A 17,115-nucleotide genomic window follows, 5' to 3' on the forward strand; every position below is an offset into this window, starting at 1 on the left:
TTTGCTGGTGTCAGTGGCCTGCTTATACCCTGTACATGGTCTGGGAAGAACTTCTGTGTCTCTTGTGGTGCAGGAATCTAGGATTTGCGATGGGGGTATTATTTGCAGAAGGGTGGCTGCAGCATGTTTTACTTCTATATTGTCAGAGTAGTCTGGAGATATGCTTTGCTTATCTGTGACTTGGTTGAAGTGGCTGACAAGATTACGCGGTTGTTTGGTCTGACTGTGAAGTCTCCTTTGGCAGAATGTCATCGCAGCCGTTAGTTCCTCTCAGAAGAGGGGCTGCAACTCGATCCACTTTCAGTCTTTGTGACTGAGGTGGTTCTGCTGTGGAGATAATATGTATAAGAGAGTGGGAGTGCAGTTTATAAAGCTTGTTGGAATTTAGCCCAACTTCTGCATGTTGTGTTGTCCAGTGGAATATTTTCAAGAGACACATACTCAGAGTAGTTTGTTATCAGTGATGAGGGCTGCGATAATGGATTATTTAACATGCAGCTTGTGTTTGTCTTTTGACTTTTCCCTCGCATCAGGAGCCAAAATACAGCAAAACACGAGCCTCTTCAGCAACCTTCAGAAGCATTCTGTTGTTGCACCTTTGGTACACACCAGTGTGTTGTCTAGTCTAGCAACCAAGCCGAACCTAAACAGCTCTAAAGTGAACTTCTCCCTATTGTCTCCTCCTTTGTATGTCTTTATCTCCCACCCAAGAAATGTTGTGCTTTTGTTGTGTGCTTGTGTAAACAAGGGTTGTGTGAGAACTTTGCGAAGAGAAGCAGGTGGCCGCTGAGGCTTTACTGTCACGAGCATTAAAGAAAAACAGAACACGGAGAAGGGTCAAAGCACAGCTGCGCAGACCGATCCTACCTTGAATCCACCGCTGATTTGTTTGAGCTGTTGAATTCCAGGCAGGCATGACAGGGGGACAGGCGTTGAATTTCTAGTGTGGTGGGGAGGGGGGGAGGACTGATGAGCTCTGGCCGCCGGCTGTTCTTAACCTTCAACCTGTCTGGTCAGGTGGGAGACACATGTGACTCTTGTTTGTACTGTACTCCCTATGCCATTTGAGGCAGGGAAAACAAAACAAACTGTAAACAAACAGAAACTCTGACCTTTTTTTATTATCCAGTATTTGTTCCAAACACTTGTTTTATTTTGCAAGCAACTCCCCCCCCTAAAGACCAGGCAGGCATCTAATAATCAACAGCACAGCTAGTTCTCTTTGTACAAACTGTTGTTGCCTTGTTTTGATCTCCTGGAATTTCCATTATTTTCATTCTTTTTTTAAAACTTTTTTTTCCAGCTCAGAAAAAAGAAACTGACATGGTCCATTAATAATAAGAGAGCCTTTTTTTTTTTTTTTTTCCCCTCACGTCTCCTTTTGTGTATTTTATTATGTTGAAATGTTTGTGTTTGGACCACGAATCCATATGTTTTTAAACCCAGTAACTACACCCCATTTAGCAGGATGCTTGACCCATAATTACAGTTGAATTTGCAAGTGGTGTATAAATGGAACAAATGGAAAAACTTAGAGCTTTTTGAATCATCATCTCACACACACAAGGCTTTCCCCAGAGCAAAGTGAAAAATAAATAGATAGATAAACAAACTCAGGGCCAAGTCATGTGGCCAAGTTGCCCGGGCCTCAGCTGATGACGATGGTGTCCGTGCCTCAGTGCTTCACAGATTAACATTGTTATCAGCACAACTCTCTAATAAGGCTCTTTCCTATCTGCTTGATATTTATGATGGATAATGCCCATTTTCCATTTTCTTTTTTCTCTCCAATTTTTTCACTCATGATATTGCAGCTTTGAATTATTCCGTGCTAAAATTAATGAGAAACTAGATTTATGGGTTTCATTTGTTTGTCAATTCGAAAATTAATTGGGTGTTAATTTTAGCCATCCCCTCATCAGTGCCGGTCCCAGGCACGCGCGCATTACTTTGCATTCATTGTAGCCTTTCTCTCCTTTATTGTGGGTCACTAGTTTTGCATACATTAAAATAGCCCCGCGGCTCATTCTCTTGATTACTTTTGGAGATGCCATGCATTTGGAAATTTACGCCTTTCCGTTACAATTATGAAAATTTTGCATGGAATGACAGTGCATGTATAATAGCCATCACCCCCACCCCCCCCAATTCATGTAGAAAAAATAAGACAGCTCTTTTTTCCAGCAAGTGGAAAAATGTCTTTTATTTGAAAAATAAGTGGGGGTGAATAACGTCAGCATATGGTTTATTTCAAATGGCATTTAATTTCGCCTGAGAATGTGTGTTTCTAATTGGTGTCTCAGACGGGGAGTTGGTGCGAGCAGGGGCCTGTAGATGGAGTTGTGGCTGGCTGCATCCCATCCCAAAGTATTCCTCTTGCTCACTCCTTGTTTAGAAAATCCCATTATGGAGGGAGGCTGTGCCAGACTGGAAGGGTGAGCCGGGTCAACATCTGTCTGGAGGGAGAGGGGGGCCGGCTCAAGCCCCAACTCAGAGAGCAGGCCCTGTAGGCCGAGCCCAAGCTACTCAGACAGGCCCCTGAGTGTGGGGGCGTCATGACACACAACTGAACCGGCACAGGCCACAGTGTCAGATGACTCATTCAGTCATGCTTCTTGCAAGGAGGGCTTCTACAGGAGAAGAAATGTAAACTGTAGTGCACTTTGGAGTTTGATTTCTATTCTGGTACAGTTTTAGCTCCCCTTAGCCTGAAACTGCTGCTCGTGGTGATCGTGAGCTATGAGCCTGTCCCCAAAAACGAGTTCTCCTCATAGTGCTCTTTATAATTTTTTTTTTTTTTTAAATAATCCCATGTCTAGATTATTATCTCACCTCTGCTCTGTAAATATTCTTTTGTGACCGGTTGTCAACCTCAATTTCCTATCTGTCAGCCTGAGTGTGTGTCCCCATGGGTGTGTGTCTGCATCTTGTTTAGATGGGATCTCTGGAGACACTGTGCATATCTACCTGAGCACGCGTAAACTCAGACTGGCCTTCCTATTACATGCCTTAAATGCAGCACCATAAATCTGCATTTAGTTCCACTTTCACATTCTTTCATGATGAGGCCCAGTGTTTTAAAGGCATTTATTCTGCTTCATGTAAATAATTAATCAGCCAAGTTAATTTGCTTCTGCCTGACTTGGTCAGCTTCATTAACTGCCCTGGAATTGGGAGAATAGATGCGTTGCAGCAATGAGGCCTGTGACCAGCACACAATAGCTGTAAATCATTCCACTGATTTGAGGAATTTAGGCACAGATATGCACCAGTGTCACTGGCACTTATCCCCAGAGAGACAGAGGGGGTGTGCTGGGATAGATGGCATGTCTGTCTGGCTTTTGTGTATCCAAAAACAAAACTGAAGACATATCTTGTAAGCAAATAGCTGCGTATTCACTGATTACTGCTGCCATATTTTTATATAAAGTGTGCAGTGGTGCTTAAAACTACTGCCAGTATTTGTATTTTACCCTTTTCAGTTAGATTAAGTTATGAAAGTCAACATTTTTTTCCAACACAAAGGGATTTATTTATATTCAGACCTGTGTTTTGGTGTTAATTGAGCACCCCTCAAGGATTTGACTGTTTTCGCTCAGCCTCAGATTGGATGTTTCTCATGGAGATCCTTTGGCAGGCCTCACACAGTCGCTCTGTTTCCCATTAAAAAGCCATTCTGCCGTGGTTCTTCAGGGAGCCATGCAAGTAAATATATCCATTTCCATAGAAAGTGTTTTGTTTTGGAGGTCCAGTGTTTTCTTGGGCTCCTCTGCTCTCACTCAACTCAGGTTGGGTTCCTCTTCAATGTGTGCTGGACTCCAACCCCTCCACCTTACCCCCCCCCTTACATAGACCCTATAATGGAGAATACAAACAAAACCTATGTCCCACTCACTTTTCTCTGGCCCGGTATGGGCTTGTCATCTGTAAAGGATCTGCACCGGAAAAGACAAAACAAAGGAGCCGTTCATTACTGCGTTTAGAAGCAGTCTGTGAATGCGTGTATGTGTGTTTGCCTCATTGCGTATGCTACAAGCAAACAAACAAGACACAGGGAAGCACAAACCAACAGGGAAGCCTGCAACAAAAGTGAAATTGTGTGGGAAGACTATGACAGATGTTTATAGTTTGGCCCACAGTTGAAATGCGACCTCATTGCAGTGTGTTTTAACAGCTGTTTCTCTCTGTCTCTGTCCCTGTTTTCTCTTTTTCTGCGCCTTCTCTCAGGTTTTTAAGTCATGATGCAAGAATCTGGGACGGAGGCGACGACCAACGGCCCAGCCAATGAGAGTGGAGGAGTGAGTGTGGAGGGAGTACCCAGAGAGGGACGACCAAATAGTGCCACACCATTAGCGGAAGTGACTGCAGCGGACCTCTTGCATCTCCAGCAGCACCAGGTAGACCATTCACACCTGTCTTCACTTTATTAAGCCATGTCAACAGCAGGCCCAATCCGCCTCTTAAAGTGCCTCTTAATATTTAATTCCTCCTCAAAGTACATCTAGTTCATAAACACATTATTATTATTATTTATGTATATTGAGGCCCCTTTTGAATATTTAAAGGAGGGGAAGTGCTCTTCCTGTGTGATTGTTTGGTTGTGAATGTGTTTACTGTAGCATGCAGCATCTGCATTTCGATCAAATATTTATTATGATGTTCTGACATATTTTAAGTATGTAGGTGCCACAGGATTTTGTAGACAGTTAAGGAACCATGACGTCCAATTGGATGACAGCGTTTTCCTCCGGCTCATTGTAAACACACCTCACACTCAAAACTAATGCCACACTCTGCTGTACTAACCAATGAGGTGAGGAGACAGACGCCGGCGTTATCGTCAGTGAAGCCGAAACATTTTCACCATCTCAGACTTGAGGCAAACAGACAAGCTCTTTCTGTTGGTGTCAGCGTTATGTGTGGCACACGACACTGTGTTTAAGGAAACAACACTGAAAAGATCAGTGTGTCTTCTGCTATCTTGGTCTTTGCGACAGCACAACTAGGGTTGTTGTCAGGAGCTGTTTGGTGATGATGCACGGGCTCTGTGCCGTTGTCTGTTGTCACAGCGCATCCATCAGCATTTGTACAGAGAGCCAAACAAAGCTGTAGCATGGAACAAGGGGGGATATGGCATTATAAGACATAGAGCTGAGCGATAACATATTAGTAGTATTATCATTTATCATCGTTCAACAGTATTCTGATGATATGATATCTGGACACTGATGAGCAGTTCTGTTTTCAGAAGTGATGAGAACCAGCAAATTCATTCATGTCTCACTTTGACAATAGGATTAAATAGCTTTGCATTTTGAAAAGACATTACTTGGCATTGTGGGTGATGTTATATACAGGTAAATACATTTATAATAGTAGCAGTACACATAAGTTTATTTCAGAAATGTAGCTCAGATTTCACTTTAGCAATAACATGACCAGGGTCTGTGCCAGGAACTTTGTTAGGCCACATGCACTTGTAGCACTATCCCCCCCGCTGTAATGCTAATTGGTAATTGTGTGGTAGCACAGGCAGAACAGCAGGGCTACCAGTCTGCAGCTCTGCACATGGGAGGAGAGACACTGGGCAGTTAATTTCACAATACCAACATGAAGAGAAAGTAATGTGTACTGATATATCAGCAGGAGGGGTTTAGTCAATATAAGTGGGCATAAGTGAATGCTAAGAGCTGAACAGGTAAAATTGTATTTCTTTAATAAATTTTTTAACTTATTTATAGTTTATTTATGTGTAAAAATGGTTAAGAGGAACAGTAAACCCTAAAAGATGAATTAATGAATTGAACCGTAGCAGCTTTTGTCCAAAAATAAAAACATCTTTTATGCTTTGGACTAGCAGGGGGTCAACTTAGTCTCAGCAGGCTGCTTGGCCAGAAACCTGGCATTACTCTGTAAGTCACTGCTTTAACATTGTCATATCTTTGAATTGTTTCTATCAGTGTTTTTTTGCTTTTAACTGTAGAGTATCATTGTATGTAAATATAAATAAGTTGTCATACATACACTTTAAGCAAAAGGATGCTTTATGCATTATCTTAGATGTAAGGTGTGTGCTTGGGAACAAGGTGCCTCTGTTAATTACATTTTCTGTCAGTGAGTGGTAGAAGAAGTGTTGATTGTTCAGTAAGTACAAAGGATGAGTCAGTGTTTATTCTGATTTTCAGTCTTTTTAGCCTGTGAAGCCTTTAGGCCTCTCCAGATCCTCCCCACTACCCCAGTTAGACCCCAGACCCCACCTCCCACCCATCCTTTTTTCCAGCTCCGAACGAGCATGTCGTCAGTGAGAAAATCACAGCCATACTGAATTCATTACTGCAGTAGTCACACAAAACCATGGATAAAATTTCAATAACTGCAGGCCACAGTTGAGTAAACAGTTGCACTGAAACTTAATTCCTGTTGACTTTTCCTTCATTCTTTGCCAGGGGCACATTCTGATTCGCTCTGCAAAGACAACAGGGTTACAACTTTGATAAATGTGAGGCAGGGGAGAGGGAGAGAGAAAAGTGTCATGGATGTGCACTTGACACCAAGAAGGGATGGAAATAAAGCCTTCCCACCAGAATAGAGCCAGTCGTCCAAGCATGCTCCCTGTTTTCAAGTCATCCAGAAAGAACTATTGCTCTCCAGCATGTGCCCTGGCATTTATAGGAAGGAAAAACCAGCAGCTCGCTCCATCCTGCTTCAGTATATTGTAGTCACATTTTCTACCCCTGTTCTCTACTGTAGCAAATAACTAAATAATTCTGGGTTTATGCAGTTTGAACAAATCCAGTGGTTATTTTGTGTGGCCTGAATACAGGGAGATGTATTAATTGTTGTGTGTAATAAATGACGCGTGGATGGGAACGAAGGACGAGATGTCTCACTCTCAGCTCCTGGCACTGGACTTTGATAGGCTACTTACCCCGGCAGTGTTACTGGCAAGACAGGCAGCCGGTCTTTTTACTCTCCCATTAGACTAACCGAGGATTTTCCCTCATGCACCATGAACCATGTTAATTGTCCCCAGGGCATTACGATCTTCACTCACTTACTTGATAAATTTTTACTTTTGTGACATTTCACAGTCTTCCTTTTAAGTTTTATTTGTGGCTTGCACTAATACACCTCTGACTGACACACTGAGAGTTTTTTTTCCTGCATTCTTTGTTCTCCACAACATATCCAAGAAGCCATTACCCCTTTAGGTGATGCAAAAATCAATCTAAAATGTTTTCAGACTCAAAGTGCAAACGTCTGAGAGTCCCTTGAGTGAGCCGGAACAACAAACCTGGCAGTGGCATATCATTTATTCTTATTAGGGAACATAACTATGAAAGACAGTCCTCATTAATAAAGATGGGGGATGAAATAATTGTAATCTGTTTGATCATCTTGATTCTGACAGGGGAATTCATCTTGTTGACTAGTCAGATTTGGGGGAAGTGGACCATAAGCTTGAATTAAGCATGTCTATTAGTAAGTCAAATATTTTTTTTAGGGCAAAAAAGGTGCTGCGTTTCTTCTTTTTTTTTTTTCCTGAGATGCTGTTGAAATTCAGCAGATTTCTCTGCAGGAGGAACTTGGTGTCCTGTCTCATGTGTTGTAATGGTTAGACATTTGGGTGCAGTTGTAAATATTTGTTGTGCATCTTGTTGCTGTGCTCTGTGTGTTTGCTGTTGCCCATGTATTATTAATAAATGTCTCTTTTATAGCATGAACAGTTTTTTTTTTCTTTTCATAGCACATGTGTCTGCACCCCTGAACCTGCCTGTTTATTTGCTTTCTGTTTTTGTTTGTGTTGCAGAAGTTGTGGTTTTAACGTTATCCACATGAGGAAGTGAAGATACTGCAGGGGCGAAAATAAAACAACAGCAATAGTATGAAAAAGTTTTGCAATAACCTGTTTTGTGATTTGTGATTTAAATGATTTTGCAACAGGAAACTGTGTTGTGCAGCTGTAGTTGTCACATAAACACACAGTGACAGTAATGTCGTTAGGGACATCGTGTTAGCTCTAGAGCTGCTGTCTTCAGGATATTCACATTTCCTGTGATGTGTGGCCATTTTCAGCAAAGCGGTCTCACCTTTTTAAGCGTGCAAGTTACTCGTTGGCTCTGAATTTAGTTCATTTGATGCAACTGTAGAGCATTAAATATTAATATCCTGTCCTTTAGGAGAGCCATTTAAATAAACGTACTAATCTCTAAAATATCTTCTTCTCAGTGATTGTTCACCGTTTACCAAAAACAGTGATTAATAATTGCTTTTCTTTTATTGGATACACACCTATACAAGCCTACCTCTCTGCCTGTGTGGTTGAGGTGTCTTTCGTGTTGCGTGTACATAGAGGAGAGAGTGACATCCATAACAGTGGCCACAGAAAGAGCTGAGTGGGCACACATTCTGTGCTTGCATAATGCAAATCATACAGTGTCCCTTGTGGAGGCTCGAGAAGATGGAGCTGCACATCGTAACTGTTCTCTGATGGCAAAGTGTTCCATGATAAGCCTTGCTTTCCCAGTACACTCACACAGGTACACACACAGAGTAGAAGCCCAAAGGCCAGGCCTTCAAGTGTAGGACCTGCTGGTTTCGGGCATCCAGTCCACATTATGGGCTAATGGTCAGACTGAGAGAGTTAACAGCACCGGGTCAGAGAGGAGGCCAGAGAGCATTTTCTGCCTCAGATCTCTGCTAATCGTATGCACTCTGCAGCAGAGCTGAGGGCAAGAGAGAGAGCGTGCTATGCCTAGATTGAAATACATACACTGTTACACAAGAAGAACGCGCTCTTATCACTGCGCCTTTGAATTGAATTCCTGCCAGTATCTCTGTATTTGCTCTACAGCAGAATTAGATAGATGTGTGCAGTGCAATGCTGAATATTTAACATGCGTGATAAAGGCTCCTTTGCTCTGTGTGCATTTTGACCAATAGCTTTGCTGCACTACAGTGGCTCCATGGTGTAGTGGTTCGTGCATCACACTGAAAGGATACTCAGCATCTTTAGGAGCTCTCAGGTATCTTCATGTATACTGTTCATATTCACAGGAGGCCAAGCAAAGGCTCCAGCTTATTGGAAAATCTGGCAGAGAGGATAACATCAGTGTTATGACACTGCATATTGCCCTAAATTGCTTATTGGTAAAATGATAGTGCTCGTCCAATTTGAATAATTTTATGGAATCCCTCACAGAACAGTTTAATTATGTTATCACACAACTGGCAACATCTGTCTTTATACCACAGCACATGACAGTTTTATTACAGGCTGAATTTTTTTGCTGGTTCTGGCAATTGATGTGTGATCTGATTAATAATCACACAGATGGAGGTGAAAATTGAACAGCGATGTGTTGCTATGTCGAAAAAAGGGGAAATAATTATTAAAGGGAAAAAAAAAAAAACAGCCTCTGTCTCTGAAATATCCCGACCGTTTTCACTAACGCTCAGAATTCCCTTAGTTGAATCATCTCTTTTTTTTAAACACTGTTACACACATTTATAAATCTGAAAACAAAGTGTGTTTAGTCTAGCTGCAACTTTTCATATCCTTTTGTCACCCAGGTTTTGTTAGTGAACTTTCAGGAGGTAAACCACCCAGCTCCTCATCTTCAGCTTATGAACGCTTTCCAAAACAGACTATGAACTCATCCATTTTGTTGAGTCTACCTCCAGCTGCCACTCTCTGACTGACAAGAGATGAAGCACAGGTTGCATGTGTGCTGAAACCCAGAGTTTAAAATAGTTGACTGTTGCTTGGGTCCACATCCTGTTTACACACCCTGCCTATGTGGGCAGAAGGAGGGGGATCACAGGGGTTGTTTGACACTGTGGTAATCAGAATGGACACACTCAGCATACACACACACATTCAGACACACTCACTCATCTCTCCCCCTGTAGCTCAGAGCAAAAATATGCTCTGAAGTTAACTTTTTTTTTTTTTTTTTACTCGTACATAAAATAAAACATGTTAATAGAGACACTGTCAGAAGTTGATTTATGCTAAATAATTAAATTTTCACTAGCATGGTTCGAGACAATGCCTGCATGGGTCAGGGCTGTAAAAGTTCTAATTGCAAAGCCAAAGAAAAATTAAGATAAAACTAAAATCTAAAACATGACACAGGGAAGAGAACCAGTTTCTGTCATCGGTGGCATTCTCATAGATGTCATAATTTAATGGTTATTTACAAAGATTTTCATCCATACTAAAACACCAGGAAGTCTTTTTAGACTTTTCCAAGTTTTAAAGGCAAGACATCTGGTTAATACAGGCTGTTTTCTAAACCTTTGGCCTGTAATTAATTGGGTTTTTGTTTGCATTTGCGTGATAAATAGAGGCTTGGGAAGTTCAAAGTTAATCAGCAAACCTCTCTAAACTCCAGCAGATCATTTGACTAAATAGGTTCCTTTTTATAACATATTAACTAGAGAACATTTAAAATATCTGATAGTATCAGTGGTGTTACCGACAAGCTGGATTTTGGAATAAACAGATGGCTGAATAGTATCGCGATCCTAACCAGATTTATTACATTAATCTGGCAATTTGGGTGCATCCTCACTCTTTAGTTAGTGGAAAAATTGTGGAATCTGTCAAGGAAGTGTGGATGTACAAATGCCTCCCGTGTAAATGATGCAAGTGTATGCTGGTATCATTAGGAAGAGTGAAGTGGCTCTCATTGTATGGTGCCCGGATCGTCTTTGATGGGCATGGTCTGCGTGTTTGTGCTGAAGTGGGCAACTCTAAACTTTGAGCAGGTGTCTGAAGCAGCTGGCTGGAGGCAGACAGGGAAACACGTCTACATCGGTTCAGTATTAAATGGCTTAGAGAGAGAGAGGACTAATGCATCCTCAATGTTTTATTTAAAGTAGTGCCAGCAACAGCTTCTGAATGCACCACATCAACATGGACACACAAATCACTGTGCGCACACACACACACACAAAGGCAAACAGAGTAATTTAGCACTGTTTAGCTGAACAACTTGTGTGTTTAGTGTTGTAAATAAGTAACCGTTTTAACAGGGCCTCAGGAGGCTGTGGTTGGGAAAGTACACGCTCAGACATGACTAGCTTTAATGGCCATTGTCAAAACACAGTTTAAACAAAACCCTTTCTTCACCCGATTGGAATGTTTACATTTAGTTGAATAATAATCCCATTTTGAGGAGATGCTGTTCTGTAAGGATAGCCAATCTGACCTAATTTATTAGGGATAGACTTAAGGATGCACAGTTCCTCATGGGAAAACATTCAAGCGCAGTGCCTATTCATTTTTAATGAGAGCACTACTTTAAAAACTTCATAGAATTAATATGTATCAGTGAAGTCTTTCCTGTGCAGAAAACTTCAGGGTAATTAATATTCATAGGCTGTGCTTGTTAACACCCCCAATGCTTGTGCAATGTAGATCCAATTAACATAGAATGGACCCTAAGGATTTGGGCAGATAAGGGTTAAATGAGCTATTGAAATTGAAACCGGGACTCTCTCCTTTTAAAACACTTATTTGTTCCAATAAGCTCTAATCCTTGTTGCAGATTAAGGCATCTTTCGGGTGTGCATATGAATGCCTATAGTGATGAAGTTGCCTCAGATAGAGTCTATATGTGCATGAAAAATACTGATGCGTGTGCATGTATGCATGCATGTTTGAATGCATGTGGATGTGGAGGAGTGTGCATGACGCATGCATGCACGTGCATTGGCTTGTATACGTGCATGCATTGGGGGCATCCCCTGCACAGCCAGGCTAATGTGAAAAGCCTGTAGTGAGCCTGACTTTTATGTCTTATTCATAATCTCTTGGCACATTGTGGGACAGCAGTGTTCAACCTTGGTATCTGACTTCAAGCCCTGGTTAGGCTGGGTGACAGAGGAGGGAGCTCTAAAGTTCTAACAGAAGCTAGGTGATTGCACAGTAGCAAAATGCCACCTGCTGCCATTTGTTGGCACACAGACTGCAGATATTGCTCCCTGGAGTACCCTGAAACAACTGTGCTTCCCAAGGACTCAGTGTTTAAGATCAAGTCTAAGCTAAATGATAGGAGACAACAAGGATATCATGGCTTAAAAAGAAGTGAGTGCAGAAATTGTTTATTACCTTCATCTTAAAGTTTTGCTTTATTTTCACCGATGTTAATGTGATGACCTAAAATCACAAATTATCAGTGAAGCAGAATGAGCGCAGATGTGTTTACATCGAGGAAAAGAAACTTGACCACGGCTATAATCTGCTTTTAACTACATGAAGTTAAGATGGGAGATTTGTTGCTTTTAACTGGCCAAGATATGTTGGCTTTAAATCTGTAGCATCGGTCAGGCCCCAAAACACTGATGATGACATGATCAAGGTTGATTTGTCAGATGTTTGGAAAGCTCCCATCAGAGCCTCAGAAGCCATGATCCAAATGTTTTCACAGGCTGGGATACAGTCGTCATGAATAGAAGACTGACTTTGAAGATAGATAGATAGATAGATAGATAGATATAGATAGATAGATAGATAGATAGATAGATAGATAGATAGATTTGGCTTCTAATAAAGTTTAGATTATAAAATAATTTATTGTGCATTAGACACTAACACCTTACATTACTGTGTTAGAATAATGAAAACTTTCACTCAGTACAGCACTGGCGCACAGTGTATATTCCTTGTTTCTGTTATACGTTAAAAAAGTTGACAGCCATGTTTTGTGCATGCAGGGTAAAATATGATAAACTACCAATTCTGATGATCAAATGAGCCTTCATTGAAGCAAATATCTATGGACAGCCACGCCATGTATGGGTCTCTTAGAGTAAATTTGATTGTTTGACATGTATTCACCCATCAAAGTGTGTATGAGTGATTAATAACAACCCCCAGTGCACGTTCAGCGGTGACATGGCCTCTATTTGAGAGAAAAATGGCACAGGTCGGCATTCACTGGTGAATAGCTGTATACCATTTAGAGAATGAAATGCCATGATGGGATGTCTTGTCATAAATAAAAGTGATGGCACCTCGGCATCCTGTGAATGACATGTGCCATAAATACTTAGCCAGGCCGGAGACAATGGCTCAAATAAATCCTCATGCAGCCCTTTTCTCTCTATAAAAAAAAAAAAAAAAAAAAAAAAGATATATATTATTTAAATGAACAATGAAAACAAATGTTTTTTTCCTTCCCCAGTTGGTGACAGAGAGACCTCCAGGACAATGTGAGCTGCTCCCTCACTGTGGTCTCTGATACGCTGTTGTTATTTGCTTGTTTACAATCTTTGACATGATGTAATGGGATTGCTGTGAAAGTACTAGCCAGTAAATGGCACAGAAAATAAGACAGTCCTTTATGTCTCCCTCCTCTGCTTTTTCCTTTGCCCCCTCCCTTTTTTTCCCCTTGTTTTTCCCTTCAAACAGGGAATATGTTCTGCATTTGACTGAAGGAACATGAGCCTTGAATATAAGTGACTGTTTTTTGCATTAGGTACTCCCTGGAGGTAGGGGGGAAAATATCATGTCCCTGCGTGAAATGTGAATGTGAAATCTAGCAGAAAGAAATATTTATGACCATTTTCTGCTTGATTAGAGCTGGATGACATGCCTTAGGAGACAGTGAGTGGACAAAAGGCAGCAGTGCTGCTTCTGGGCAGATGTTAAAGAAAGAGTTGTTTAAGGAGGACGCCATTCTGTCCGTGGACTGTCTGTGGGTGGGACGGGGGTTTTGGTTGAAGCATGGTAGGGGAAATTGAGTAAGGCCGGCAGGAGTGTAGTGAGCGGTGCACGATCCATCACGGGTCTTGTTCTCACTGACACGAGAAACACAAGTAATTTCTCTCAGATGGCCAAGCTAAGTGTAAAAGCTAAAACAATAGTGTAACTGCGGTTCATTGAGAAATAGAACTAAACATGTGCATGAATTGGACGGCTTGGCACCCACACACGCTTGAATGTGTCAGTTACACATTTCACTCCTGGCAACGATTTATTAATCCATTTAGGTGAGCTGGGATTTAGTCCAAGGCACAGTCAACTGTTTGACATTACTGCAGTGTTACACAGAGATTTGAGTTTTACTACTACTGTCCAGTTCCTTAACCCAGAATGCCTCAAACTACTACCCTGTACGCAGTTATCGGTGCATGTTGTGCACTCAGATGTTAGAACAATGAAGCTATTTTATTTCAATGCTTCAGATGACACTGCACTAAACCAATCTACTGAATCATAATTTAATCATATTTTTAACCAGTTTAACTTGGTCACATTGACATGTTTGGATTCAATTCAATTTGGTTTTATTTACATAGAGCCAAATCACAGTCACCTCAATGCATTTTATATTATAAGATAAAGACCATACAAAGCCATAGTCATCGATTCACATATATTTTTTGCATTTAAAGTAAATAAAAAATCTGCTTTCCAACTGTATTCCTACTGATGATTTTGAAAGGATAAATCCCTGCTCATTTTACATGTATTTCATCTGTAAATATTAATGAAGTAAAAAACAACCACCCACAAGAGAAAAAGCTATAAATGGCTGAATTTTAAATAGGGCCTTCTTACCTCTTCAACTGAAAGGGTAACTTGGCCTAACAGGCTCTCAGCATGTTGTTTGATACAGTCAGTGATCGTGCTTTTGCAGATCATATGTCAGGAATTACTCCAAACAGAAATAAGAGATATTTTCAAATCACGTGTGTGAAGTAGGTGAAGTTCATTTGAAATTTAAACACTTTCAGTGAAAGGACTGGACATCAAATGCAGTATTTTACAGCAAACCTTAGGCAGTACTGAAATTTTAGTTACCATTATTGTGCATATTACATTATTTTATACTGTTTGTTCCCTTGAAAAGCTAAAGTGCCACTTAGAAACTTTAAATTGTGCAGAAATATATCAAATGATGCTGTTTTGCCTGCACTGTGGCGTATTTTATACTCAGCACATTATATTAGCATGCAAAAAAATGATTACTGAAAACCTACAGGAAGACTTCTGGTATTTTTGTATTAGAAAAAAAACTGGATGTTCCTCCGTTACAGCTTTACATGTAGTCTGACTGTGTGTTAGCGTGTGTCATCAAATAATAGGTGCTCATAGATAAAATATGACACAACATCCTGGGTGATGTAGACTGGCAAAGTTGTGTAATGTTTTTGGTAATTAGCCCTCACACTCACTATGCCTGTTCCAGGAAAGAGAGAAGTATATCTGTAATCAGTTTGGCAGTGCAGCAGGACAAGTGCCAACATATAAATAATCAGTTAATTACAGTATTGACGCAATTGTCTTGGTTGCACAAGCAACTCATCTCTGGCAGCATATCGATTGTGTTTAGATGAAGCCAGTGACAGGGGAGATGCTTCCCCTCTTAAAGCCATTTCCAATGGATCAGAGAAGTACAAAATTGAGAGTATGATTAATTTTTCAATTTCTCTCTGCGGATATCTAATAATTGTGCCCATAGATAGCCAAGGGCTCTTATTAAACATTAACATGCAAAAGAAAAGTTCGAATCAGAAAGATGGTATTTTGGATTGAATAATGTAAAATATCTGTAGGGCAACAGAGAAAGAAGCAAACTATTCCAGGTTTATTCTTCAAATGTTTTCCACCACTGCAATGCCTGCTCCTAATTACTGAGCTCTTATCTGCACACTCAACACTATATTTATTTTCCCCTCATTGCTTAATGCAAATTTCTCTGTAACCTTTTAATAACATGTACATGTCACTAATTTTTAAAAGCTATCATTAGAAATGTCATTTGGACTGCTAGGATTGTGTTTTTAATTGGTATGTAACTCCACTGGACAGACAAGTTGTTATTTTTAATTCAAGTTTCTGATAATTAATGCAAGACTTTCCCCAACATATAAATGCTCGGCTCTTTGATCTGCTAAAGGAAGTGTTGGCGAGGCATGCGGTTCCTATTAGAATATATCAGCATGTTATCTCTTTGCTTTGCAGCAGAGAGACACGTTGCCTTTAAGAAGTGGCACCTTACGGGAGGTTCCACCTTCAGGTCTCACTCTGTCTCCTTCTGTCTCTCTCTGTTGCTCCCTGTGCTGTCTCCATCACTTTGCTCACTTCCACATAATATCATCATCATCTCAGATAGCTGTGGCACAGGAGAACTGCATTTGTTGATCAGATCTGGCTTGGCTGACGCCTCCTCTCCACAAGTCCGGGGATGTGCGTGTAAGGCTTGCCTGAGCCCAGCCATCGGCGGCTGATTGAGTGATTCTGCCTGTCAAAGAACAAGATAACCGCATCAGTAAATACTCTCCACTCCACAGCCCCTCACCACCATCGCACCGCTAGTAGGAGCAGAGGTTCCCTCCACGTGCATTTTCAGCTCGGTATTCTTTTATGAAGTCCAGATTGTGATAATATATATATATATATGCTGCCTTTTAGTTTTTCCATTCATTGCCTAGGATAGCTTTGAAGGAGGCATATAAAACAGAATTTCATATTTAACTCATAAACAGATTGTAGCAGCCCTCTGCCTCCCCAAAGGGACTTCTAACTCAGGTTACAATTAGTTTTTCTTGTCATTTTGATGAGGTCTCTAGCCAGTATCACACCACCAGATTCCGGTTTCACAGTGTGATCTTTTGATAGCCCCCTCTCTTCAAAGCATCACCAGTATCGAAGATGGATTGAATTAGCGATTTGTGGTGCATTTATCTCGATCTGAGAGTAATTTGGTGCTCTCTGTCTTAGCACTCAAGCTCAATGAAAACAATAAATGGTGTCCTTATCTTCTAGAGTGAAATCAAGATAGGCACAGGAGGCTGTGAGTTATTTGTGGTTGATTTGGAAAGAAAGGAGGGACAGGAAATGGACACCCCTCTCACATTACCTCTCGCCAGAGAGCGGGAGAAGGGGAGAAGCAGAGAGACATTTTTTAATCAGGAGAAAGCTGTGCTTCTAATGTAAAAGTGTCAAAGATGTGCCTTTGCCCTGCAATGAGTGAAATCTGGTCAAGTCTTGTGTTAAATTGAAAACGGGGCCACTGGGATTTGGAGGTGAGGGGACAGGGGACTCCATGGTAGCAGCATCCTGGCCAATTATCACAATCTCCAATGCTCTGTTCCACT

General features: G+C 41.0%; 1 protein-coding gene across 5 annotated transcripts in view; it reads left to right on the forward strand.

Moving 5' to 3' along the window:
* Positions 1–17,115, forward strand: part of foxp1b (forkhead box P1b) — a 147,685-nt gene that overhangs the window by 64,977 nt on the left and 65,593 nt on the right. For 3 of the 5 annotated variants that reach the window (XM_030729435.1, XM_030729436.1, XM_030729432.1), the window contains exon 6: positions 4,228–4,397. In XM_030729435.1, coding sequence (XP_030585295.1) covers positions 4,239–4,397 — 159 coding nt within the window. In that variant the 5' untranslated portion in view covers positions 4,228–4,238. Of the gene's footprint in view, positions 1–4,227; positions 4,398–17,115 lie in introns of those variants that run through there. The other 2 variants (XM_030729433.1, XM_030729434.1) reach the window with 1 other exon arrangement.

The sequence above is a fragment of the Archocentrus centrarchus genome, chromosome 5 (assembly GCF_007364275.1).
Source record: "Archocentrus centrarchus isolate MPI-CPG fArcCen1 chromosome 5, fArcCen1, whole genome shotgun sequence".
Lineage (NCBI taxonomy): Eukaryota > Metazoa > Chordata > Actinopteri > Cichliformes > Cichlidae > Archocentrus > Archocentrus centrarchus.